At 31.7% G+C, this 22,191-nt stretch overlaps 3 protein-coding genes across 3 annotated transcripts; all 3 read left to right on the top strand.

The window, feature by feature from the left end:
- The first annotated feature begins 2,231 nt into the window (after nucleotides 1-2,231).
- Nucleotides 2,232-5,707, top strand: LOC119671624 (ubiquitin carboxyl-terminal hydrolase MINDY-3 homolog). Its single transcript, XM_038082352.1, has 7 exons — nucleotides 2,232-2,532; nucleotides 2,705-2,838; nucleotides 2,912-3,274; nucleotides 3,474-3,765; nucleotides 3,837-3,996; nucleotides 4,068-4,227; nucleotides 4,915-5,707. The coding sequence occupies exons 1-7, from the start codon at nucleotides 2,394-2,396 to the stop codon at nucleotides 5,059-5,061; spliced, it is 1,395 nt and encodes a 464-aa protein (XP_037938280.1). The 5' UTR covers nucleotides 2,232-2,393; the 3' UTR covers nucleotides 5,062-5,707.
- Nucleotides 5,708-7,516: 1,809 nt separating this feature from the next.
- On the top strand, nucleotides 7,517-7,996 carry LOC119667170 (translation initiation factor IF-2-like). The gene has a single exon (XM_038076457.1). The coding sequence runs from the start codon at nucleotides 7,517-7,519 to the stop codon at nucleotides 7,994-7,996; it is 480 nt and encodes a 159-aa protein (XP_037932385.1).
- Nucleotides 7,997-8,588: 592 nt separating this feature from the next.
- Nucleotides 8,589-13,791, top strand: LOC119667169 (dentin sialophosphoprotein-like). The gene is made up of 3 exons (XM_038076456.1): nucleotides 8,589-9,725; nucleotides 11,189-11,787; nucleotides 11,872-13,791. Exons 1-3 carry the CDS (start codon nucleotides 8,663-8,665, stop codon nucleotides 13,738-13,740), a joined length of 3,531 nt encoding a protein of 1,176 aa, XP_037932384.1. The 5' UTR covers nucleotides 8,589-8,662; the 3' UTR covers nucleotides 13,741-13,791.
- Nucleotides 13,792-22,191: the final 8,400 nt, after the last annotated feature.

Genomic DNA, 22,191 nt, shown 5'->3' with positions numbered 1-22,191 from the left:
ATTTACTACTGTTATGACTCCACTGTAATATTTTATTTATATTTGTTTTTATACTGTCTTTTAAAGAATTTTATCGGAGCACATTGAGTGAAAAACATAGAAACGTTTGTCGATGTTTTTAAGTACAAGCGAAAGAGTAACGAGCAGCTGTTGCGTGCTCTTCACAATTCGCATTCGCTCTTCAGTGGATCAGCATCCATTCAAACAAAATTGTTTGTGTAAATTTGCACATGAAGTTGTTAATCAATCGGTTTGTAAAGGAATTTTCTTGTTCGTTTTTCGGTATTTTTTTTTATTTTTTCTTTGCGGTAGTTTCGCTCCTGTCTGTCTGTTCGTTTGTTTATTATTAAACTTGTGCTTGTTTATAAAAAAATGGTAGAGTACACAAAGCCATGGTCCAGACATAAGCGAGTACGCAAGCAGCCTGTATTGCATTGCATTCGTTGCAGAGGGAATGACGGCAAAAAAAGTAATAAGCACAGTAAAAATTAAAGAAATTCTGTTCAATAGAAAACGCACATTGTGTGAGGTCTTCAATTTGTTGTTATTAATTGCGGTTTAAATCGGATGGTACATTTTCATTTTAGATGGCTCTATAAAGAGCAGAAAAAGTGCATTTTTCTGTTAATTGTAGAACAGTTCGTTAATTTTGGTAAATTATTGTTAATCGGAAATATGTGACGTAAATAGTTAGCGTTTACTCTGACTAGACTTTGGCAAGATTGTCGAATACACTTTCATTTTTTCACTTATAAATACTTATTTTTGTTTGAAGACAAATTTGAAAATATGTTTCAAATTTTGTTTTGAAAATTTTGTCACACATAAAAATATATACCACAATATAGCCAATATATATATCAAGTAAAGGTACACTTGATAAGTACATGATATGTAATTCACTTAGAGATGGTGCATGACCATTAAGTTACGTTCCAACTAATTGGATTTTAACAAGATTTTTCACTATATTTGTATACAAATTTTTGTTTGGAAACAAAATTCGAAAATATTGTATATTTGAGTTCGAATTTAAAAATCTAATTAGATCTAGTGTGGGCGGCGAGAAAAGAGAACATTTTCTGTCAATGTCATTATAATACAAACCAAAAACTGAACAATATTAATATATTTACTTTCTTTAACCGAAGGTCGACTAAGCTTTAGAAACAGAACGTACAAATGCCAGGACATTGTTTGTAAACTGATTACAATATTCCTACATATTTGTTAAGTAATACACCTGACATTGTGTCAAGTGTATCCCCGAAATTTTGCCAGTACAAACTTCTAAATGCTCTCAATGTACGGAAATAAAAAACTAGTAATAACTAGTATATACTCGAAATATTGGAAACCACTTATTGATTCTCTTTATTGGTTAATTAAAAAGGAAAACATAGCTTGCTAAGTATCATGGAGTTAAGGATAATGATGCCGTATAACTTAAAAGTTAAGATGCTATTTTATTTCGAAGTCTCAACAGATTCGGAGAATTGAACACAGCAATTGTATCACTCTAAAGAAGTATTCATTACTTTCAAAATTATGTTCTCTGCAACAAAAAATATTAAACAATTATTGTTAAAGAGACTTGAACGATATGTGTTTCTACATTTTGTTCGTTTTTCCAATTAGCCAAACTATCGAAAAAGCAATATCAATTCGATGTTCAACATTTTCTTTGACACTGACCGCGATTAGTTTTGAAGAAAACTCAACATTTTGATACCTAAATTATATATGTTTTGCGTTACATTATATAGCAACTTTATATAAGCACCACCGTTTTGTATATATGTTTACAAAATGGTCATGTTAATATGTTATTATGAATGTAATATTTTATTACTTCTCCTCTTTAATTCATTATATATATAATTCTATTGGATTTCGTACAAATTAATTATATCGCATACTAATCAATTGGATTTGGCCTTGAAACAAATATCAAAGACAACCCTGCGTTTTTTTATAACAAGCCTGGTGTTATGAATCGGCTATAATTCTAATTACATTGCATTCAACATAAGCCAAATCATAATTATTACTATATTTAATAATATATGTTACATATCAAGATATAAGAATCAGTTTAAAAGTGATTTCATTATAATTCCATATAAATAATATATTTCATTTTTAATATTTACTCTGCTGACCTTGCTTAATATAATCGTTATACAACACTAAAAAGGGAAATTTTTGAAATATCCCATAACCTACGAACTTGTCAGAAAATTGCACAAATAAATAACAAAATCTACTGAAAAACTTCTATAAAGTAGCGTATGTGCTAATAATTTTAAATAAAATAAGTAGTTATTTATGTTGTAAAATAAAAAAGTAATTTAGATACGTGCTTAAGGCATTGAAGTAAAACGCGCTTAACAATGGGCGAGAATTGCGCGAAAGGTGCAACGCAGAAAATAATTGAAAACAAGGATGCCGATACCAGAGAATTAAACGAGATTTGCAATTTATTATGGGGACCAAGTATACGAAGGGATGTCTTTAGTAGATGGTCGCAAGGTGGGTGGAAATGGGTTAATGTTGCATATATGCACTAGTTGCAAGCTGTGGGGGTGTTTCAACTAAATTACTTGCAAGCGCGTAGTAATCATGCACCACCGCATGCATGTACCGAATTTTGTAAAGTTTTTATTCTACTGGTGGCAATTCATAATTTCATTTCAATTTTCAGGCTTCGTATTTAGTGAAGTTGAACCTTCAGCATTAGTACAAAAACAAGGTGGTCCTTGCGCTGTGATTGCACCTGTGCAAGCTTTTTTAATAAAAATTCTTATTATGGATACGCCGGGTCATTCCTTGAAAGATGTAAATGTTACATATAACATAACAATTTTATATTACACATTAATGTACAATATATTATTTTTAATGATTCCAGCTGACAGATGACAAATGCAAAAAGCTGCTGATAAAGGCGCTGTGTAATATTCTGCAAAAATGTAAAGCGCAAAAACAGAGAATCGTGTATCTGCCGCAGGATTCATTTCAAACAGAAGCCAAAGAAACATGTAATGCTAATACAGTCGTTAATGTTGACAACCAAGACGCTTGTACGACAGCTAAAGGAGAGGCAGATAAAGTAGCGGCTGCTGAGCTGTCACCTGAGCAATTTCATAATCAAATTCAGGTGCTTAATTTTCGAACGGTGGAAGAAGTGGAAATGTATTACACTGAAAACTTTCATGTGCTGTCGGCACAATTTGGCGTACTGCTATTTATGTATACTGTGTTATTAACAAAGGTATTATTTCATAAAAAAAAGAAATTCATACAGTGGAGATCGGTTTTTAAGGTGTTGACTGTAAATAATCAAGAAAAAGAGCAATGAACAAGTTAAGAATGGTACATGCTATTGTAAGTTAATTTGTTTTAGTTTGGCAGGTCCCACTGTATTCTCTTTCTGTTATAAATAAGTATATTAAACACGAACTATTTCACAGGGTATAGATAACGTGAATTCTGAGCTCTCCGACACATCAGAACCGCTCATACATAACACTTACGGCTATGGTTCACAGGCTTTAATAAATTTAATGTTAACTGGTCGAGCAGTTGCACATGTTTGGGACAACGATCAGGATGTTGGTGGTTTGAAACTACGGGGCATTAATGAACAAAGCGATATTGGTTTCATAACGTTGATGGAACAAATGCGTTATTGCACTGTAGGTTCGTTTTATAAAAATCCATGTAATCCAGTTTGGGTTATGGGCTCCGAAACGCACTTGACTGGTTCGTAAAAGACTTAAAATTTATTCTTAATACTTTAAAAATTCTAATAAAAATTAATATTTATATTACAGTGTTATTTAGTACTGAAAAGAGGCTGGTTTCGCCGGAAACTCCTTCAGAAATAGCGAGGCGAGTTTTTAAATCGTTCGATCCTGACGGCAACAATTTTATAGCTGCGCCTGTATTGCAAGATGTAATGGCAACGTTGGATTTGGTTAGTGAACAGGAATAGTATGTTTATTTTCACTATTTAGTAGAAGAGTTAGTAAAAAACTTTACATCTATCGCATATCTTTTCATAGTGTGGAAATAATGCAAAAACGTTTAGACCCTGAAGGATTGGGGATAATACTTTTAAATGCATTTATGGATGAATTCTTTCCACGGGAAAAACGTTCTACACCAGATACATTTGATTTAATGCACTATAATGGTATACCAGGTTCAAATGAAGGAAACAAGGTTTGTCTTTATTATTTTCTTAAAGTATACATGTACTTGGTCTTGGGGGTTGTAGTTGAAGAATTTCTATTTAATAGTTTAACTTTTGTTGGATATTAATGTGAACTAGAGTTAAAATATTGCTGTTATTGTCCTATTAGTAGTGAGTCACACTTGCCGAATGTCAGTACTTATGCCTTTAATTATTAGTTATACTTTTGTGATAGATTAAGCACTTAATGCTTGCGTGAGTGAAGTAGGGCAATTCATATGCAGTTTACATTTTTTAATGTATAATTAATCATATATAATATTGAATGATATTGGGTGATTTTTGTGATGCCTTCTCTTAAATAGATATAGATGCTAAAAATAATTTTTAATAATACATAATTGTATTATATATAATTATATATGTTAACGTTATTTTGAGTATATTGATTTACTATTAATTTATTTTAATTATATTAGTTTTATAGGTGGGGCTTGTTTTAAATGTTTTAGCTTATTATGGTTATCTTTGGGGATCCACTTAGGTTTGTCAGTTATTATTATTATCTGTTATCATTTTTGAATATTTAGGATGTTACAATCACATAACTGATATTTACCAAAAATAAAAGAGAGTACATATATTTTTGCTCCACAACTATTTTAAAATGATACTCATTCCTCGTTATTATTAAACTTATCACTTCTTTATTATAGGTACGCTATTACAGGGGATCTGCCATTTTACTTGAAAGCGATTTAAAATCGGTTTGTGTGTCGAATCCCATGATGACATGCTTACAAACGAAATGGCCAAATATTGAAATAAACTGGCACGATATGCGAATACCATCACTAAATTGACCTAACCACACATTACCAACATCAACCAATAGATTAACAACATTAGATAAATTGTGCAACAATAAACACCGCATGCCGTAATGAGGAGACCGTGTTAAAGTAGCTGCTTTAAATGAAATCAAATTTATTTAATATATTTTCTTTCATATGATTTTAATTTTGATTAAATAGTGACATTAGCTAACCGAAGGAAAATTTAACGAAACCTTTATTGTAATTCCTATTAACATAATGCAAATGTGTTGTTAAAAAATATTACTAACACGAATAATAGACATACAATGTAGTTTCTTTATTAAATGTTTTCTGATCAAACAAAAAAACAAAAAAAAAACCAACAAGCAAAGAAGTAAAATGTTATAGAAACTATAATTATACTAACTGAAGGATGCTTATTTAAAATATCATTTCAACAAACTCATATTAAAATTAATAAACCACTGACACTAAAAGACACGTCACATAAATACAGTCCATAGGTATTTGAATTATACATACAAACTTATTAGTATTAACGAAATATATATACAATATTGTATAACACGAAAGAATTCTTTATTTATAATAAAAACTGAAAACTGATATTCATTTCATATCGAAGACTAATTGGAAAATTTTACGAATATATTATTTTAATATTTTATAATTGTTAATAAACGAAATTAATATAATTTATGTATTATGGCCTTCAAAAATATTAAAATGAAAATTGTTTATAATTCTTTATTGTTAAAAAACAATATGAAGTGAAACGTAAAAGTATGTATATTCTCATTGTAACAACTAATTTTAAGCATAAAAACAAAAACTGTATATTTGACATTAATTACAATAGAAAGTGCACGTTAATCAGGTTTATTACGCATTTAATCTTTTAAATTCTAATAAATAAAATTAATAAAAAAAGATTGCAGATAATAATAAAATTCAATTTAAAAATGCATTTTCTATATTAATGGTTTAATATTAATTTATTTAGGGTATTTGGACGGCTTTGGTATTGGCCTTTATCCCGACGGTAAAGGTACTGAAACTAATATATGTCCACATCACGCAGTCTTGGAAATCGTTCTGTATTCAAAAATTTAACACAATATATGAACAATGAATGATATGCAGACATCTGTACCCAAATTGGCCCCTCTTAAAAATAAAAAAAATCTACCAATATCATTGATATACTGCTGGACCGTTATCTGATAAGTCTGTTATTCTGGTAAGGATAACATGCTAATGTTGGGTTTGCGGACCCCTCAGTTAAGTTAGGTAACCATACTATAAGATCTCATCTTCCATTTTATGATACTGTGAAGAGTTGTGAATAGGACAAAGAAAAAAACTGTCTCACATCTGCTTTCTCACTGTCCAAAGCATATTCACTTTCTAAGGTATTCACTTTCTAGAGGATCTTTGTGACCTCTAGAAAATGAATTTAAAAGAGAAGAGATATTCAAAGAGATATTCGAGTGTAATATCGTAAAACAGCTCTAACTTGTAATTGGTAACAGAAATCAGGGTTCGAGACTCCTAGTGTAGTCGAACAGTTTGACTATAGCTTATATTGTTGTAGCTTGAAGAGACTCTTGGTATTGTTTTTGTTGTAGAGAGAGAGAGAGAGAGAGGGAGAGAGAGAGAGAGAAGTAGCGAAAGGGAAATTGATTAGATTAGGGACTCAGTGAAGTAAACGTGGTTGCTTCTGGTAACTTTAGCATAAATTACGTGTGCTGGCACACGATAGTATGCTCTGGTAGCTCTGAGATCATGAAAACATACAACACAGTAATCTTGTAGACTTTAGAAAATAAATCATTGTGCGGGCGGCTATAACAACAAAAGCTCTTAGGTAACAAAAAGCACTCATGGTCAGTATACGTAGAATCTGTCGCAGAGTTGCCCATTAATCTAAACTAACATAGCTGAAATATTAAAAACATTTTATTTGGTTTTTAAATTTAAGTGAACTTAGATGAACCATAACTAACTGTAATAGTCTACTGAAAGTCTTGATGTGTTAATAGCATATTTATTGCTAACTAAACTAACTATAGTAAGTTTAAAGAACTTATTGCTCTCTCTCTTTCCAACCAAAATAAATAAGGATAAAAAGTAAATATTGTTGATTTTTAAAGAATATGTTTTTTAAATATTTAATTGAATAAATCACATGCGCTGCATTTGCAATTTAAATAACATCAACACTTGTGAAAACAGACTTTTAAACACACAAAATACCAAATACGTCGTCCATGTGATTATAATAAATAATACAATATTATTTGAGAATTGGCAAACTGTGACTTTAAGCTTTTTGCAGACATTGCGTTCTCTCTAAACAAATAAGGAAAGCAAAACGAAGTTCTAAGTACATATAGATTTTGGTATAAATATCTACGAATTTCAAGCTACTATCTATTACTTAAAATCCACTGGAATACATAGAACAGATCTAACTACAATGAAGTTAAACTTATTTTTATTTTTTACGCTTTTAGCAATCTTTGCTGTACAAATCAAGGCTCAGGAATATGATTATGAATATGTTGATGAAAATGTAGATGAAGCATCTGGTGAAGGCCCTCCTGGTGAAGGCCCTCCTGGTGAAGGACCACCTGGTGGCCCCGATGGCGGATCTGAAAGTTGCGAAGAAGGCGGGCCAGGTGGACCTCCCGATGGCCGTGAAGGAGGACCTCCCGGTGGACCTGAAGGCGGCCCACCAAAACAAGGTTCTCCACCTCGCGCTGAACAAGGCAGAGCTAACCAAGGTAGACAAAGGGGTGGCAGTAAAACAAGCGGAAGAAAACCAGCTGCCAGCAATAAAAAAGCTAATCGCAGACAAGGAAGTACAGCTAAGAAAAATAAAGCAGCAGCTCAACGAGCTGGCGGTCGTGCAAATAGATCTAAGGCTTCAAGAAACAATAAGGCAAGACGTGGATAATCACGTTTAACTGACAGATTATTCAGAATTTGTTGTGATTTATTTATAATAAATTTGTGTTCTAAGTGAAAAATGAATGAAAATAATAAATGTTTATAAATATATTGATCTTATATTTAATCTTTAAATGACAAATGACGTATTGTTTGATCAATGCTATTAAGGGGGTTTAAACATATATTAGTTGTATGAATCAAATGAGATTAAGAAGTTTCCATTAAAAAAATTTAACCTTTAATATTTTGAATTACTTTACAATCTTCGATGGGTGAGGGGAAAACGGATTTTTTAACTTTGTTCGGTCTCAATATTTTACGGTTAAAATATGTTTCGAGTTCAACAATTCTCAGTCAAAATCAAGACATTTTGGCTCAGCCTGACAAAATAAAGGTTAATTCCCTAAATAAACATATTCGTTTATTCGGTTATTTATTTTACTATTTAAAAATAAAATTTTTCACATACTTGTATGCAATATTTTGTAAATATATTTCACAAAAATATTCTTTATTTAATTAAGATTTACAAGTCGTATAACACCTTTTGGAGTATTTAAACAGTTTAGCTGAATACCCTGAGTAAGAGTATAAAAGGCAACACCATTCAAGAAGGGTTGGCAAGAATAGTTCGAATTTACATCTTATAAATACGAAATAATATAACGAAATGAAATTCTATCCTCTGGTGTTATTAATGAGTTCAGTGTTTCTCTTTGGCACAATCAAAACAGACAATAGTGAGAGCCGCGAATCAATTAGGGCTATTGCTTATCGAATACCAAAACGAATAACTACGACTACAAGACGCTTAGTTACCCGGAAAACTGTAATTAAAAGCAGTGAGAGTGACAGTGAGTCTATTGAAATTAACAAAAGTATAACTAAACGTCCCACGGTTATAACAACTAGTTCATCACCTACTAAGACAGTAAGTCATGAGAGTAGTACAACTGCAAATAACAATAATATAGAACCCAGAAATGACGCACTGCCTGTGATTGAAGGACCAAACCTTGATCCAAATAGAAGTGACGATAATGAAGAACAAATTGGAAGCAATGAGAGTGACGACAAAAGCGTTGCAGAAACAGTAAATGAAACACTGCCAGAAATAAATGGGTCAAGTCAAGAAGATGATCCAAATAAAAGTGACGACAAAAGCAATGCAGAAACAGTAAATGAAACACTGCCAGAAATTAATGGGTCAAGTCAGGAAGATGATCTAAATAGAAGTGACGATAATGAAGAAGAAATTGCAAGCCATGATAGTGATGCAGAAATAGTAAATGAAACACCGTCAGAAATTAATGAGTCAAGTCAGGAAGATGATCCAAATGCAAGTGACGATAATGAAGAACAAATTGCAAGCAATGACAGTGACGATAAGAGCGCTGCAGAAACAGTAAATGAAACACCGGTAGAAATTAATGAGTCAAGTCAGGAAGATGATCCAAATAAAAGTGACGACAATGAAGAACAAATTGCAAGCAATGAAAGTGATGATAAGAGCGCTGCAGAAACCGTAAATGAAACACCGTCAGAAATTAATAGGTCAAGTCAGGAAAATGATCCAAATAAAAGTGACGACAATGAAGAACAAATTGTAAGCAATGACAGTGACGATAAGAGCGCTGCAGAAACAGTAAGTGAAACACCATCAGATAGATATGGGTCAAGTCAGGAAGATGATCCAAATAGAAGTGACGACAAAAGCATTGCAGAAACAGTAAATGAAACACTGCCAGAAATAAATAGGTCAAGTCAGGAAGATGATCCAAATAAAAGTGACGACAAAAGCAATGCAGAAACAGTAAATGAAACACTGCCAGAAATTAATGGGTCAAGTCAGGAAGAGATCTAAATAGAAAGTGACGATAATGAAGAAGAAATTGCAAGCAATGATAGTGATGCAGAAATAGTAAATGAAACACTGTCAGAAATTAAAGAGTCAAGTCTTGAAGATGATCCAAATGCAAGTGACGATAATGAAGAACAAATTGCAAGCAATGACAGTGACGATAAGAGCGCTGCAGAAACAGTAAATGAAACACCGGTAGAAATTAATGAGTCAAGTCAGGAAGATGATCCAAATAAAAGTGACGACAATGAAGAACAAATTGCAAGCAATGACAGTGACGATAAGAGCGCTGCAGAAACCGTAAATGAAACACCGTCAGAAATTAATAGGTCAAGTCAGGAAAATGATCCAAATAAAAGTGACGACAATGAAGAACAAATTGTAAGCAATGACAGTGACGATAAGAGCGCTGCAGAAACAGTAAATGAAACACCGTCAGAAATATATGGGTCAAGTCAGGAAAATGATCCAAATAAAAGTGACGACAAAAGCATTGCAGAAACAGTAAATGAAACACTGCCAGAAATTAATGAGTCAAGTCAGGAAGATGATCCAAATGCAAGTGACGATAATGAAGAAGAAATTGCAAGCAATGACAGTGATGACAAGAGCGTTGCAGAAACAGTAAATGAAACACCGTCAGAAATTAATGAGTCAAGTCAGGAAAATGATCCAAATAAAAGTGACGATAATGAAGAACAAATTGCAAGCAATGATAGTGATGCAGAAATAGTAAATGAAACACTGTCAGAGCTTAAAGCAAAAAGTCTTGAAGAGAATACAAGTGAAAGTGACGACAAGGGAGTACCAATTGATAGCAATGATAGTAAAGATATAAGCGTTTTACAACCACGAATTGATATAGTGGCAGTAATTAAAGACTAAGTCTTGAAGATGATCCAAATAAAAGTGACGATAATGAAGAACAAATTGCAAGCAATGACAGTGACGATAAGAGCGCTGCAGAAACCGTAAATGAAACACCGGTAGAAATTAATGGGTCAAGTCAGGAAAATGATCCAAATAAAAGTGACGACAATGAAGAACAAATTGTAAGCAATGACAGTGACGATAAGAGCGCTGCAGAAACAGTAAATGAAACACCGTCAGAAATATATGGGTCAAGTCAGGAAGATGATCCAAATAAGAGTGACGATAAAGAAGAACAAATTGCAAGCAATGACAGTGACGATAAGAGCGCTGCAGAAACAGTAAATGAAACACCGTCAGAAATTAATGGTTCAAATCAGGAAGATGGTCCAAATAGAAATGACGATAATGAAGAACAAATTGCAAGCCACGAGAGTGATGACAAAAGCATTGCAGAAACAGTAAATGAAACACTGCCAGAAATAAATAGGTCAAGTCAGGAAGATGATCCAAATAGAAGTGACGATAATGAAGGACAAATTGCAAGCAATGACAGTGACGATAAGAGCGTTGCAGAAACCGTAAATGAAACACCGGTAGAAATTAATGGGTCAAGTCAGGAAGATGATCCAAATAGAAGTGACGATAAAAGCATTGCAGAAACAGTAAATGAAACACTGCCAGAAATTAATGAGTCAAGTCAGGAAGATGATCCAAATAAGAGTGACGATAAAGAAGAACAAATTGCAAGCAATGACAGTGACGATAAGAGCGCTGCAGAAACAGTAAATGAAACACCGTCAGAAATTAATGGTTCAAATCAGGAAGATGGTCCAAATAGAAATGACGATAATGAAGAACAAATTGCAAGCCACGAGAGTGATGACAAAAGCATTGCAGAAACAGTAAATGAAACACTGCCAGAAATTAATGGGTCAAGTCAGGAAAATGATCCAAATAAAAGTGACGATAATGGCGAACAAATTGTAAGCAATGACAGTGACGATAAGAGCGCTGCAGAAACCGTAAATGAAACACCGGTAGAAATTAATGGGTCAAGTCAGGAAGATGATCCAAATAGAAGTGACGATAAAAGCATTGCAGAAACAGTAAATGAAACATTGCCAGAAATTAATGAGTCAAGTCAGGAAGATGATCCAAATAAGAGTGACGATAAAGAAGAACAAATTGCAAGCAATGACAGTGACGATAAGAACGCTGCAGAAACAGTAAATGAAACACCGTCAGAAATTAATGGTTCAAATCAGGAAGATGGTCCAAATAGAAATGACGATAATGAAGAACAAATTGCAAGCCACGAGAGTGATGACAAAAGCATTGCAGAAACAGTAAATGAAACACTGCCAGAAATAAATAGGTCAAGTCAAGAAGATGATCCAAATAGAAGTGACGATAATGAAGGACAAATTGCAAGCAATGACAGTGACGATAAGAGCGCTGCAGAAACCGTAAATGAAACACCGGCAGAAATTAATGGGTCAAGTCAGGAAGATGATCCAAATAAAAGTGACGACAAAAGCAATGCAGAAACAGTAAATGAAACATTGCCAGAAATTAATGAGTCAAGTCAGGAAGATGATCCAAATGAGAGTGACGATAAAGAAGAACAAATTGCAAGCAATGACAGTGACGATAAGAGCGCTGCAGAAACCGTAAATGAAACACCGTCAGAAATTAATGGTTCAAATCAGGAAGATGGTCCAAATAGAAATGACGATAATGAAGAACAAATTGCAAGCCACGAGAGTGATGACAAAAGCATTGCAGAAACAGTAAATGAAACACTGCCAGAAATAAATAGGTCAAGTCAGGAAGATGGTCCAAATAAAAGTGACGACAATGAAGAACAAATTGTAAGCAATGACAGTGACGATAAGAGCGCTGTAGAAACCGTAAATGAAACACCGGTAGAAATTAATGGGTCAAGTCAGGAAGATGATCCAAATAGAAGTGATGACAAAAGCATTGCAGAAACAGTAAATGAAACACCGCCAGAAATAAATAGGTCAAGTCAGGAAGATGATCCAAATAAAAGTGACGATAAAGAAGAACAAATTGCAAGCAATGACAGTGACGATAAGAGCGTTGCAGAAATAGTAAATGAAATACTGCCAGAAATTAATGAGTCAAGTCAGGAAAATGATCCAAATAGAAGTGACGATAATGAAGGACAAATTGCAAGCAATGACAGTGACGATAAGAGCGCTGCAGAAACCGTAAATGAAACACCGTCAGAAATTAATGGGTCAAGTCAGGAAGATGATCCAAATAAAAGTGACGATAATGAAGAACAAATTGCAAGCAATGACAGTGACGATAAGAGCGCTGCAGAAATAGTAAATGAAACACCGGTAGAAATTAATGAGTCAAGTCAGGAAGATGATCCAAATAAAAGTGACGATAATGAAGAACAAATTGCAAGCAATGACAGTGACGATAAGAGCGCTGCAGAAATAGTAAATGAAACACCGGTAGAAATTAATGAGTCAAGTCAGGAAGATGATCCAAATAAAAGTGACGATAATGAAGAACAAATTGCAAGCAATGAAGGTGACGATAAGAGCGCTGCAGAAATAGTAAATGAAACACCGGTAGAAATTAATGAGTCAAGTCAGGAAGATGATCCAAATAAAAGTGACGATAATGAAGAACAAATTGCAAGCAATGACAGTGACGATAAGAGCGCTGCAGAAATAGTAAATGAAACACCGGTAGAAATTAATGAGTCAAGTCAGGAAGATGATCCAAATAAAAGTGACGATAATGAAGAACAAATTGCAAGCAATGACAGTGACGATAAGAGCGCTGCAGAAATCGTAAATGAAACACCGGTAGAAATTAATGGGTCAAGTCAGGAAAATGATCCAAATAGAAGTGATGATAATGAAGAACCAATTGATAGTAATGTTCCAAATCGTAGAATAAGAAAACGCAGACGTAATAAATTAATATTTGTATTTGTCAACTCAAACTCAGACTCAGACTATATGTACTAAAAAAAATCTTTAATGAATTATAAATAAAAGATTTTTTCACCAAAGCGAAAAGCTTAAAGTATTGTTTTTAATTATTAAAAACCACATTTAGAAATTTGTGATTGTGGTTGAGATTTTAATCAAATATTAATATTAAAATTTTATTTGATCACTGCGGCTAGATGAAAAATTTTATATCCTTTAAACATTTTCGGCTTTTGATAACATTTTTTATATTTTTTCGGCAAATAGCTGGCTATAGTTGGGCTATAACTTGATGATGGATCATTTTAAAAGTGCAAATAATTTGGATATTCTACCTTTAAACAAAATTTATTGCATAACTCCACATAGAAAGTCTAGTGGTGACGAATCGTATGATATTGAAGGTCAATTTTTTTGGCCTAAAAAATATAAAATCATACGTTCTAGAAATTTCTCAAGCAACCTACAAAGATGTGTAGATACCTATAATTTTACGCCAAAAAGGTTGGTAGCTGACTAAAGCAGTCAGAATTGACGGTTTAACATTTTATGGATGTAATAATCTTTCGAAAAACACATGGATATTCATAGCTGCAATATTTTTGTTTGTTGACGTAGCTTAAAAGCGTTCAATAAATTTTATGACTGAAGAAAATAGAATACATAATATGTCTTATATATAATTATCATTTTTGAGGTAACTTTTCTTGAATATTTTAAAATGGCAAACTTTATATTAAATGTATAATGTCATTGAGTCTTTTTAAAATATGTCACTCAAACAGTTTTACCAAATCAGGACTACGAAATGTGCTTTTCTTTATACGTTATGCGATAGTGGAAAGTGTTAAATGATTGCAGAGTATATTCAACAATATATTTTGACTCTATATAGAAATTAATTTTTGAAGGATTTGATATGACGCAAATAATACCAAACTATATTGTTTGTAATGTTTGCATATCTATCATCTCTGCATTACTATCCACGTACCATCGCACATGCATTCCGATACAAATACGGAACTTTCTAAGACATATAATTTGTTTTCACTCTACATCTCTCATAAGTTCTATATAATTGTTCCCAAAGTAACGTAACGTTTTCCTGTGTTTTATCACCCTAAGTGATTACTCTTACTGCTGAATTCAATATCGATAACTCTGTCGCTACAAAGCATTTTTAACACTATATTACTATAACATTACAACTCAAGGGTTTGTAGTTTGGTTATTGTTACTAGAGTCGAAGTTACTGACGCATATAATAAAAGTGACCAAAAGCAGTACCTCATATATCCCAACCCATGGCTTAAGTTTTAATTTTAGAAGTACATAAATTCCTTTGAGGTATTAAAAATGGTTCCAATAAAAATCTTATCTAAGAATTTCTTTTGTGAATATGAAATACTAAGTATCGATTTTTAAAATAAGGCATATTGTGAGCCAAATACATAACATTTTTAAAAACAGTACTGCTTTGTTTTTAAAGAAATCAAAAACCTGAAACATTTTTGGACTTATATTTATAAATTCATAAGTATATGACCTTATATGTTATATGACAATGACTTTAAGTATTCTATAAATACACAAGGGGTAAGCACACCCAGCTTTTCACAAAAAGATGAATTATTTTTTAAATTTTCTCTCATCTGTTTAAATATTGTTTCGTCGGGATGAAGTTTTGTTAAATTTAATGAAAAAAAAAGTAGTAAATAAAAAAAAATCATTTTAAAACATGTGTAAATATTTAATTCTATTTTTGAACAACATTTTTCCCTCATCCAGTGATGCACTGATGAGTTTTGCTTCCATGACGCAGTAATTTAAATTGTTTACCTCATTTATTGGGAACTTCTTAGTAAAGTAACGTCATATTCTAGAATAAGAATATTGAGTGACGTAAAGCTTTTTAAAAACTATTGACGATTATTCATGACCATAACAAGTCGTTTAGAGATATGAAGTGGTATTTCTTCTCACTTGGGATCTGGGAAAAATTGCTGTTTGTGGAGTTCGTTATCTCTTTTGGTATTAGCTTTGTACAAAGATTTTAGATTATAGTCAGTTAGAACAATATACTTATGCATCATATCAATTTCAATAATGACCTCATTCTGCAACTGACAATTATTTTATTGGCTTATGTTTAATCGAAATTTGGACTATATTCCTCGGTTATATACGTCATATTAAAGATATAAGTCAATCGTATTTTCATACAAATGATATATTAAGTCATAACTTCTCTATAATAAAAACTAACAACCCGTGTAACAGTTGTTAATCAATAATCAAATCAGTTTAGACTCTGAAACCTCATAACATTTTTGTTGTTGACTCCAAAAAATCGTTTGGATTGGCTTAGGTTTCTTTAGACATCGTCAAAGTTTTTGCAAACAGTTTATATTGGACGTTTCTCATTACTAATGTAGTCTGGTACATGTCCTATGAGATGGGTTTTGGTACCCTTCTTCGTTGTTTGATGTTTTGTTATAGTTGTATTTCTTACAAATAACTAAGTGCCCAGACGGTATCTATTTTTTTCGTACTAGACAACTCAAATGTGATATTTTCGCTGCTTCTCACCAACTTGATTTTTTTAATCTAAGAATAAATAGATTTCACAGTTGCTCTGCTCTTCGAATAAATAATAAACTTGTGTTTTTATACACCATTTTTTGACATTTTATAGTACCGGTTTTTTTATGCCATTTTATTCGTGTTTAAGTGAACCCACCACAAAAATTATTAGGCTGTATATAATCCCCGCTTATCCATTTAATTCATTTAGGAATTATTGTGATAAAGTTACTGAAGGAGAATTTCCGTCCTCAAATAGAATATCTGAGAAGTAAAATCAGGATTATTCTTGACAAATGTCAGATTTGAAAATCATTTGTGAGTTCGCCCACAATATAGGACTGCATGCTGGAAGGTTGGAAAGCCGTTCTAATTGTTTGTCATTGTACGAATATCTGTAAATGTTTTATTGTAGAAGTGTTTTCATGGCTCCATGGCCTCTACATATAACGCCCACTTTGAAATGTTTGCATTTTCAATGCCTAATTAAAAGAGTTTAGTAATTAATGTGGAAAATATTTTATGAAATAATTTGAAAATAAAAAAACCATTAACGAGCACACTATTAGGCGTATATATATATCAATCCTTAATTAATTAATAAATTTTATTTGCATGTATTTATGGAATAAAAATGTATTATCAAATATTAAATGAAATTATATTTTTTTATTTCTTTATAATTTCATTCTTAAAAATGCAACAACTCAAAAGAAATAAAATATTTTATATTTATTTGCGCATTAAACGATTTGTAATTTATTTCAATAATTAGCGTGAAAATGTGAACCGAAATCTGCAGAATTGAACTCAGTAAATTTATGTGAAAAATATATTGGTTCGACTTCATTGAATTTAGTCATATAACAAGTTCCAATTGGCGGCCTTTTCTATCTCAGCCATTGATGAAGTGTAACGGATGATTTGTGTTCTTATGTCATTTTCTATTAAAATTAAATTTATAATTTCCTTACGATAATCACGTGATCTATTGATTTCCGGAACAATATCTTTAATACAATTTTAATGAGACTACATTTTTATAAAAAAGAACAAGATATAATGCTAACACTATTTAAAATATATTATCACTAGTTTTTAGGAGGTAAGTCAGTGGATATATGATATGGTAAAAGCATATATATAACGTAGATATAAATAGGACTCAATTGTATACAATAATGATCATTTTAAATATTGGAAAATCTCAATATTTATTTATTTCTATTTGAGCCAGTGCACTTGAGCACTATTACTCTTTCTTAACTCGAGGTAACATATTTTCAAAACTCCTCTTTACGCCTTGACTGGATTATTGTTTATCACTTCATCAGACTAAGCATTGATCTCAGACTAAGCATTGATCTCAGATCTGCATACCTCCCCGAGGTGCTTGTAACTATTCTGAAAACTGATAACGTGGTGTTGGTAAGTCTGTCAGTTTTCGCAAATAATTTCAGGGCTCTATCCTTTATGTATTTTTTGATGGGATCAATCTTGAGGTCCTTGAGGATGTCATTCGTCCTAATGTATACTTTGAAATTGTTATACTATATAAATTGCTCAACTCAACTATATAATCAACTTAGTAATTAATCACTTCACACACGCCAGCTTATATATAACATATTAGAAGAAAAACTCAAAGTGCTGATTAACATTACTTAAAACAAACAAAATAATTATTTTGATTAATTACAAAATTACAAGAAAAATTAATCTAAAATAGCATTTAAAACAATGTCATCTAGTGGAACCAAATGTGGACGAAAATGCCAAAAAATGAGTAAAAGTGCTAAATAACAGCACTTAAAATAGCGGAAAAATCAACAATTTCTGTAGAATGGTTATGTATTAGTATTTTTAAGATATTGCTTAAGCTGATTGTTATACATTTAAAGATGGGCCCAGCTTTATCATCGTATTGCTTTATTTTTTCATGTTTCTAATTTCAAATATCAAGTTATATTATATCTTAAAGCTGCGAGAATCTTGTAGTCTTTATTATAATATATTTGTTATTTTTTTCTGAGTACTATTATTTTTTTTTAATTCTATTAAACTATTACATAGTTTTATAAAGTGATGGTATTTAAACTAGGATCTATTTTGACATTAACGTTAATAATAGAGTGTGCACATTTTTTCTATATATTTTACTTACTCCATTTAAATTTTTGTAGTGCTCCCAAAGTACTACTGGTATCATCAGAGATTCTTATGCACACTTGCCCCATCCTTATGAGCATAAAATATTGTCAGTTTGAAAATAAGTTCCATATCGTATAAGTTGTGATATGGAAGATATAAGTCACTTGCATACTTTTAATTATCTTAATCTTTCGTTAGAGCCCGGGACAGAGACCCAAGAGACTTATTCATTGAATTAGTTAGTTAGATTTAGTTAATTAACTAATTATAATTAACATGATTAGCTTATGCTCAGGAATATCTCAAGTTATCAACATCTTTTGAAAATTTAAAAGTTAGGTTAGAGGTTAGTACTAGGCGTGTATGAAATTCTTAGACCCATAATCCAAATCATTTCAGTTAATATTGATTTTTTTTTTCAGTTTTAAAAATTTTGTGGTGCAGTGTTATAAATTAAAGAAATTTTATTATGTTTGTTGTATGATAATATTTAGGGTTTTCGATATCTTTGTGTCCCTAGCATTTTATTCTTATTGATTATTAATTTTATCATGCACAAATAAACAATTTTTATTCTTCCGAATTATAATATGCAAAATTTTTCAAATTTAATTTTTATTTATGACAAATTTTTGTGCTATAGAAGAGGCATGTAAAATTAATGACGAAGGTTAAATAAAAATTTGTCAATTTTGTTTGAAATACAAAATATAGAAATATTAAAAATATTAAAATGATTATAAATAATTTATTTAAATTGTATCGTTAAAAATTATTTTATTTTGTTAAATGACAACATTTTTAAAATTGCAATTGCAATACGCTCTTTAGTTTGTATTTAAATATTTAAAATTTCAGTTGTAAATTTGCTAATTGATCAAAAAAAACTTATTTTAAAAATTAAAAAAAAAACTTATTTTAAAAATTAAAAAAAAAGACTTATTTTAAAAATTAAAAAAAATTTAAATGCGCTTCAGTGTTAACAATAAACAGATGTCGCCCCTGTATCGTATCAGTTTAAAAGCAGCAGTAAAAAAACTAAAAAAAGAATTCTCAATTACAATATATTATTAATAAATTATTTTTAAATTTTGTTTTACGAGAATCTTAGATAAGAATGGATAATAAAGAATGGGGTACTAGCTCCCATTTGAGCAGAGCACTACGACCATGATTGATCTTTTGTGCTACAACAGACCCTAACTGAACAGAAGACATTCCGCCTTTCGGATGAAGGCTAAAATGTTGGCCGTTGAGGACCTCCTAATGTCGGAAGGGGAGAGTAATTACCGACCCAGTGACTTCCTCCTGACCCAGATCAAGGCTGGGCAGTCACATAGAATGTGGCTGGTTGTCTCCTCTGCTTCTAAGCAGAGTCTACAATCTACCTTTTCGGACAGGCCTATTTTGTTGAGATGGTAATGTAGCCCGTGGTGACCCGTTAGATATCCCACCAGCAATCTCAGCTCTGCTGAAGAAGGATAGCTTATTGTAACTATAGGGGTGAACCAGCTCTTTAGCCTGACGGTTACCTCGACTGACGCGCCAGTAGCGACTTCTCTCGGTTGAAATCCAATTATTGATTATAGACCTAGTTGTAAACCAACTTAATTCACAATAAGGTTCTGGTCCACAGATTTGAGTGGCGGATTCTGCCCGTGCAAGACTGTCGGCAGACTCATTACCATTGATTTCTGTGTGACCAGGCACCCAGCACAGCGTCACTTTATTATTGCTTGCCAGCTGCTGCAGCGTGTCATAGCAGTCTACTAGAATATTTGAGAAAAACTTCCAGGAGCATAATGCTTTGATTGCTGCTTGATTATCTGAATAGATACAGATTCGGGCGCCTTTCAACCCCTTGTTAATGTTGATGCGAGCGCAGACCTCGATGCCGTAAACCTTTGCTTGGAAGACAGTGGGCCATATACCCAGCTCGAGCGAGATTCTGGTATTAGGACCAAATATTCCAGCACCAACTCCTTCTTTGATTTTTGAACCATCAGTGTACCACGATATCACTTTTGATTCGAATCCAGGAGTAGGAGAATCCAGGAGTAACATAATTTTATTCAATTTATTTAATTTAATTTCAAAATCTGTTTATTTTTATTTTATTAGCTTTAGATTTTTTATAAACTTAAAATACTCGCTTTTAGGCGCAAGCATTCACTTCATTCGCTCAAGTTTGTCCCAAATAACTTATTTTATGGACGCATTGAATCATTCCTAACTGAGTTTTATTGCTTCTTTTAAAGCAATAATTATTGAAGAGTTTATATCGCTAAGTTTGAAATTTCCTCTTGCACTATTAACTGTGTTTGGGATTTACCCTCATTTAGTGGACTTTACTATGTTCGCTAGAGAAGTGAATTATGGTATGTCAAGTAAAATTCATAACAAATTTTTTAACAAAAGAAAAAGATTTGAATTTTTTGTCCTATAGTATAATATATATTTATTGATCTAAATAAAATTTTGACCAGAAATACTATTTAGAACATTAAGAAAAAAAGACAATTTAATTAATTAGTCGCTGCGGTCACTGCTGTTACTAGAATTATTTCTTCTAGGTTTTCTACCTGGTCTACGTACTGGTTTTTTAACTGGAATTTCTTGGGTGCTGCTATTGTTGCTTTCTTCATTGCTCTTTGCTGCACTGTTACCACTGCTTTCTACTGCATTTGAAGTATCGCCAGAGTTTTCTTGATTGCTTCCCCAATTTTTAATTTGATTGGTTTCTTGAGAACTCTGATTACTTTCACTATCGTCAGCTATTATCGATTTAGTTTGTATGGCGAGCACAATTAAGACTGCGAAAATCCATAATAATTTGATATTCATCTTGTTTAATATTGTAGATAATATGGTATGAATCTATAATAATTGAATTCATCTGATACTCTGGCTTATATACTAAAAAATTGATGCATTATTATTGCACTCAACGAAAAAAAAATGTTTAATATGTTCTGTCTTTGTTTAATTAAATTTTTGTTTAAACAAATGTTTAATAATTATGAATAAATTATTTACTTCGAGTCAAAATGAAAGTTAATCTTTTCCACGAAAGTTGAAGAGTTCAATCAAAATGTTTAGCGTTCAGTTATTTTATGACTTGTAAATTATTGATCTCAGGGTCGTTTTATCTTCAATAGTAGATATGTATAATTGTCTTTATTAAATTTAAAAATAATGTCTTAGTTTATCATAAAGCTCTCTATGAAATTATGTTGAACATTTTTGTTTAAAATATTAGTCAAAGAAAATTATTACTCAAATCCAAATATTATTTAATCTCAAATCCAAATATTGTTTAGGTTTTGAGATTAAAAACATGACAGAACCATAGATTCCTGTTAAGGTTTTCATAATATTTATTTTTAATCATATATAAAGAACAATAGATACCTAAATTATTGCTTCATTTAATAAAGTTAGAATACTTGACTCCCAAAATTAAAATATAATGCTTTGATGTGGACTACATGTATATAGAACTCTAAACTGATCGATCAAATTTTTGACAATAATATTTATTATAGGCTGAGTTGTCAAATCAATTATTTTGATAAATATATTCATCTAATATTATTATTATATGTTGTTATATGTTGTTATTATTATGTTGAACCTTTTCCGAGTTAGTGTATCTGTGCACTTTTACTCTTTGTTAGCAGGGGGGTTTCTGCAGACTCCCATTGACTGATATGTGTATTCTCCATAAGCTTTGTGATTATTCAATGAATG

The sequence above is a fragment of the Teleopsis dalmanni genome, chromosome 1 (assembly GCF_002237135.1).
Source record: "Teleopsis dalmanni isolate 2A chromosome 1, ASM223713v2, whole genome shotgun sequence".
NCBI lineage: Eukaryota > Metazoa > Arthropoda > Insecta > Diptera > Diopsidae > Teleopsis > Teleopsis dalmanni.
The sequence above is the reverse complement of the archived record's forward strand: the minus strand, read 5'-3'. Positions and strand labels throughout refer to the sequence as shown.